Source organism: Cupressus sempervirens, chromosome 1 (genome assembly GCF_028749045.1).
Source record: "Cupressus sempervirens isolate cs-2001-9-10 chromosome 1, ASM2874904v1, whole genome shotgun sequence".
Classification (NCBI taxonomy): domain Eukaryota; kingdom Viridiplantae; phylum Streptophyta; class Pinopsida; order Cupressales; family Cupressaceae; genus Cupressus; species Cupressus sempervirens.
This window is the reverse complement of record NC_143118.1, coordinates 709,802,793-709,808,658: the sequence shown is the minus strand read 5'-3', so window position 1 is coordinate 709,808,658 and position 5,866 is coordinate 709,802,793. Positions and strand designations below refer to the sequence as shown.

The window sequence follows — 5,866 nt, the reverse complement described above, 5'->3', positions numbered from 1 at the left end:
AAGGAGAAACCATTGGAACTTGTACACTCAAATGTCTTTTGTCCGGCTGAGGTAAGCTCTTTAGGAGGTTCAAATTTTTTTGTTACATTCCTTGATGACTGTACTAGGAAAGTATGGATATATATGATGGCGAATAAATCTAAATTCTTTTCTAAATTTAAAGTTTTCAAAGCTCTTGTTGAAAACCAAAGGGGCCATAAGATCAAATGTTTAAAAATGGATAATGGAGGTGAGTTTTGTTCGCTGGAGTTCGAAAATTATTGTGCAGATAATGGTATTTGTAGGGTGAAAGTTGTACCCTACACCCCTCAAGAAAATGGGGCAGCGGAAAGACTCAATAGGACAATAATGGAGAAAGCTCGGTGTATTCTTTCTAATGCAAGATTGGGAAAAGAATTCTGGGCTGAGGCATGTAATACAGCGGTATATCTCATTAATCGAAGTCCTTCTTCAAAGTTGAACTTCGGAATGCCAGAAGAGGAATGGCAAGGTAGAAGACTCTCTTATTCTCATCTTAAAGGTTTTGGTTGTCAGGCTTTTGCACATGTGCCCAAAGAAAAAATAAGCAAGCTGGATCCTAAATCTGAGCCTTGCATATTCGTTGGCTATGGAGAGGATCAGTTTGGCTTCAAGCTTTGGAGCTTAATTGATAAGAAGATTATGAGAAGCAGAGATGTTGTCTTCAATGAGAAAACCTTTCTAGCATTAAATTCTTAGGAAATGTCTGAAAAGAATTTGTGCCAATCGCTGCACAAAGGAATGTTGGATTGAATCCACAAACAGTTTCTAACACTATTTCATATAGTCCCACATATGTACTATTTCCAAATTTTTCATCTTCTTCCACTCCTGGGAACACAGGACATGATGATAGTTCTACACAAGAGTTTTTTGATATCTCTTCTCATGACAGGAATTTGTCTCTCCATCACGATCAAGCTTGTGAAAGTTTTTCAAACCAAAGTACAAGGGATCCTCTTACTACAATTTGCTATCAGTCAAAGGACTATTAAACTCATCCACTGATGCAGGGTGGGCAAATAGAACCGCAGGACATCAATCTGGAGGATGAGAGTAATTCGCTGGCTATGCCAATTGATATCCATGGCAATCTCGTCTATATACAGAGCACTCACAGTAAACGTATGTCACTATATCCATTTGAGCACGGTGGAAACTCAAGCCACAATCTTGGCAATACACATGGGCAATTTCAGAGTGTAGGTCCAACTAATCCGCAGCCTGCACATAATCCGCAAGGGGCAAATGAAAACCAGGTTCAAACGCACGTAACAAAGGTGAATGTACAGGGTGCAGAACTCCATCCGCAATGTGTTAGAGCTATTTCACAGGGTCTAGAAATTGATTTGCAGGACATTAATGTGCAGGGTAATCATGGTGGGAGCACAGACCAGCATCTTGGTAATTCACGGGAATAGCTTCATGCAGAGGAGACAGTTTCACGACAGTTTCATGGCAGTCAAAGACCCTTTCACCATGTAGGTAATATGGAAGGTAGAGGTAACATGTCTCCAAAACAACATAGTTTACATACCGATTTTGAGGCACCCAATACAAATATATCACATGGAGAAGGCACTAGTGTAACCAGCGAACTAGTGTAACCGGTTCTCCATTTGAATTGGTTAAACCAGAGAACAGAGAACCCCAAATGAGAAGATCCACAAGAGAACGGAGAATGCTGGCTAAATTCTCTGATTATGAATTATTGTACGCTGAAGAAGCAGAGCCTTCAATTCTAGTTTCAAAATTTTTAGAACCGTCTACATTTAAAGCAGCTCTCAATGATGTCAATAGTGATAAATGGCAAACAACAATGCATGAAGAAATGGATTCTTTACTCAAGAATTGAACCTGGGATTTGATCTCTCTTCCGCCTAATTGAAGACCACTTAGGAACAAGTGGATATATCGTGTGAAAGATGAAGCGGAAGGCAATAAACACTTCAAAGCCAGATTGGTGGTAAAGGGATTTGATCAAAAACAAGGGATAGATTTCAATGAAATCTTCTCACCAGTTGTCAAAATGACAACTATCCGAACTGTTCTGGGATTAGCAGCTGCATGGGATCTTGAATTAGAACAACTTGACGTGAAAACCGCTTTCCTACATGGTGATGTAGAAGAAGAACTGTACATGGAGCAGCCACAAGGGTTCGTAAAGAAGAGACATGAACACCTTTATTGCAAATTAAATCGGAGCTTGTATGGCCTGAAACAAGCCCCAAGACAATGGTATGTAAAATTTGATTGCTTCATGGCTGAGCATAATTTCACAAGATGTGAATCAGACACATGTGTCTACTTCAAGAAACTTCCAAGTGGAGAGTTTTTCATCCTTCTTCTTTATGTCGATGACATGTTAGTAGCTGGCACAAACAAAAGAATCGTTAATGAGTTGAAGCAAAAATTGGCAAGCCAATTTGCAATGAAAGACTTAGGGGTGGCCAAGAAGATTCTTGGTATGACAATCACAAGGGATAGGAAAAAGAGGGAAATCACTTTGTCTCAAAAACAATACATTGACATAGTTGTTGACAGATTTGGCATGGCTAAATCAAAAGTAACTACTATTCCTCTTGCTGGCCACTTTCGATTAAGTTCTGAATTATGTCCTCAAACACAAGAAGAAAAAGAATTTATTGAGAAAATTCCATACAAATCAGCCATTGGTAGTATTATGTATGCTATGGTTTCTACTCGCCCCGACATTGCTCATGCGGTGGGAGTTGTGAGCAGGTTCATGAGCAATCCCGAAAAAGCTCATTGGGAAGCCATCAAATGGATACTAAGGTATCTAAAAGGCACTTCAGATTATGTTTTATGTTTTGGCGGAAACAAAATTCAGCTACAAGGTTACACTGATTTTGATCTTGTTGGAGACTTGGATAAATGAAGGTCTACCACTGGTTACACCTTCACATTTGCTGGAGCTGCAATCAGCTGGGCATCACGGTTGCAACATTCCATTGCTCTTTCTTCAACTGAAGTTGAATACTTAGCTCTTTCCGAGGGTGCAAGGGAAATGATTTGGCTTCAGCAGTTACTTGGTGACTTGAAAGTTCGTCAAAATGAATATAATCTATTTTGTGACAACCGTAGTGTGATCTTCATGGCACATAATCAGTCATCCCAACGTCGCTCCAAGCATGTTATTGCACATGCTCACTTTGTTCGTCATGCAGTCGAAGAGGGCAAGCTGAATGTTGTCAAGATTGACACCAAAATCAATCCGGCTGATATATTCACGAAGGTTGTTGCCAAAGAGAAGTTCGAATATGCTAGAACTTCCCTTGGGCTTATGAAAAAAAGATAGATCATTTTTTGAGCAGGGTATTGGGTGATCAGTTGCAACATTGGTTGTCCTCCAGGTGGGAGTTTGTTGATATTGTGAAGGCCAACAATCATCTTTGTTCCCTCCAATAATCGAGTCTCTTGGTTTCCAAAGACTCTTCATTTGTAATATTATTGGAGCCCATTTATATGCAGCTCCTGCTCATTTTGTAAATAACTTTTTCTTATTAATTCAATACTCTGTAGTCTGGACGTAGCCACTATTGTGGTGAACCAGGATAAATCTAGTGTTGTGTATTTCTTCTTATTGCGACATTTAATTTCTTTGTTTAAATCCTTTCAGAATACACAACAAAAACAACGAATGTAGTTCTTATGATATCTGTATTGTTGTATCGCCTTGGAGTTGATGTTATCGAGTGAAGAAATTGAGAAAGTTTATTATAGAAAACCAGAAATGATTTTAGAACTTGCCATGGTGACAATTGTAGATCATATTGTACAATGTATTTAAATAAGGACTAGCAAGAGCCTCGGGATCGTTTAGCTCGCAAGAGAGCTTTTCTTTGAGTCTCGTAGCAAATAATGATGACAGTGTCATCCGAAAATAGTGGTCCCTAGCTACTACCATGCTAACCATAGTTAACAGTGCAAGAATTAGTAACATCACCATGGAAACAGAAGAGAGAACAAAAGCCATTGTACGAGCAATGGGATGCTTCACATTCTCTGCATATCTCAGTGTGGCCACTGATGTTGTCGTGATTGGATATGCGTGTGCCCACCATATCATTGATACTTTCTGTACAGTGTTCCGGAAGAAATCGATTCTCATTATCTGAAAGTTCAAAGGTGAAGAAAGTTTGTGTAATTAGTATTCTAATTCAATTAATCTGATGCAAAATTCAAATTTTATTTTTTTAATTGTGCTATCTGATCACAATACTCACCAAGGCGGAGCATAAGAAAAGTGAGAGGAAAAGCAGCATCTTGGAGAACGTATCAAACGTTCCCGATATTTCTTCCCACGCGAGGCTTGCCGAGCTTGGAGCTGCAACAGACAGAAAGAACACTGGGAATATCTTTCTGGAAACAGTGATGTCCGAGGAGAGTCTCTGGTAAAGTGTTATGAACACGACCGCATAATGAATGAATCCCACAGTAAAAAGGAACAGTGCAATTTCTCTCTAATCTACCTTTGCTGCGACCCGGGCAAAGACAAAATTTCTGATTATAGACAAATGAGTGGATGGGTTTGCGACTCGAGCCAGCGACCTCTTTCCTTTGGTGAACCGTTGACCGTAGATTTTGAGCTCTAAGATTGCGATGGGAGCCATAAACATACAGTAGACCAAAGGATGGACTTTGTCAAAGGAAGCGGACGGCTTAAACATCATACATTAAGTTTCATTCCAAAACTAAAAGTGTTAAATAGTCAGAATTGATTTTTTTTTTCCAACTTAATTTTCTCCTTAATGTGTGATGTTTAAGAGTAGCCGAAAGAAGAAGGAAGTCCCAACCTTAATACCATTCCTGCGATCCACGGTACAAAGAAATAGTTCACTCTTACACGATCGTAATACTCAATGCGAACAGTCTCGAAATGAAACACGCATTTTAGCATGTAAGCTCCCGATATCACGAGAAATCCTAATAAAGCAAGCAACCACAGCATAAATGTGAAGTGACTTGGGATCTTGAAAGGAAAATGAATAAAAGACGAGGTGTTCTCGTCTAGAGTTTTCCAAAGAACCGTTTGACTGTAGAGGCCGAGGCATATGTGAAAGTGCCCAGAATGAATTTCTTATCAAAAACGGTAATTTACCCTGCGCTTTCAAATCCATTCGCTCCTGCTTGACATTTTTGCCCCCAAGATAAATAGTTAAAACTAGCATTATTTATTTAGTTGAGCTTTATTTATAACATAAAATGGATTTTTTTGCAGAAAAGCTTACCTGTTGGATGGATAAACAACGTTCGTAGATGTATAAGTTATCTAATGACTGAACATCTTTTCCACTAAATTTATTTCTAGGCGACGAAGGCCAGCTCAGGGAGGCTTGTCTTTCCGGTAATGGAAGACTCTGCAAGGCCGAGTGAGATTTATCTTAAATGAACCATTGATCTTCACAGGCCTTATTTGTACTACCTGATAAGTTTTGCCCGTTGTAATCCCCCGAATAACATACGGAAGAGACTCGCTCGATTGCAGGCTGCAAAGCACGAAATTCAGTACCTCCTGAAGCCATTGATCGTTCTAAGGGTATTGAAATCATCTTCTCATTTTGAATATAATTGGGAATTACGCTGCAGTGAAGAGGATTCTGGTAGTCCATCTTCTAAAACTTCGAAGATGGGAATCCTTGGAGCATCCAATTGCTTTTATTGACAAAGCCAAGTTGAAATAAAAGGCAATTTAATTTTGTGCTCCTATACCATAAATGACGTGCAATACCAGTTGTGCGGACTCCAGTTTCCAAATTTCCAAATTGATGTTTCCTAAGTACACTACAATATATAAAATTATTTTGCTTCCCGTACAAAATATCTC

At 39.2% G+C, this 5,866-nt stretch overlaps 1 protein-coding gene across 1 annotated transcript; it reads right to left on the bottom strand.

Moving 5' to 3' along the window:
- Positions 1 to 3,778: 3,778 nt before the first annotated feature.
- On the bottom strand, positions 3,779 to 5,651 carry LOC149579935 (guard cell S-type anion channel SLAC1-like). Its single transcript, XM_089802770.1, has 7 exons — positions 5,505 to 5,651; positions 5,271 to 5,399; positions 5,069 to 5,165; positions 4,844 to 4,965; positions 4,512 to 4,700; positions 4,266 to 4,430; positions 3,779 to 4,153 (listed from the first exon to the last, which is right to left on the bottom strand). The coding sequence occupies exons 1-7, from the start codon at positions 5,649 to 5,651 to the stop codon at positions 3,779 to 3,781; spliced, it is 1,224 nt and encodes a 407-aa protein (XP_089658896.1).
- Between the last annotated feature and the right edge of the window lie 215 nt (positions 5,652 to 5,866).

What these genes read in the sequence shown, in the direction of transcription:
- LOC149579935 (XM_089802770.1), bottom strand. Translation starts at nt 5,651, where the DNA reads ATGGACTACCAGAATCCTCTTCACTGCAGCGTAATTCCCAATTATATT. An exon ending in TACCGTGGATCGCAGGAATG is followed by an intron (nt 4,701 to 4,843) that starts GTATTAAGGTTG and finishes ATGATGTTTAAG; the next exon opens with CCGTCCGCTTCCTTTGACAA. An exon ending in TTTTCTTATGCTCCGCCTTG is followed by an intron (nt 4,154 to 4,265) that starts GTGAGTATTGTG and finishes TTGAACTTTCAG; the next exon opens with ATAATGAGAATCGATTTCTT.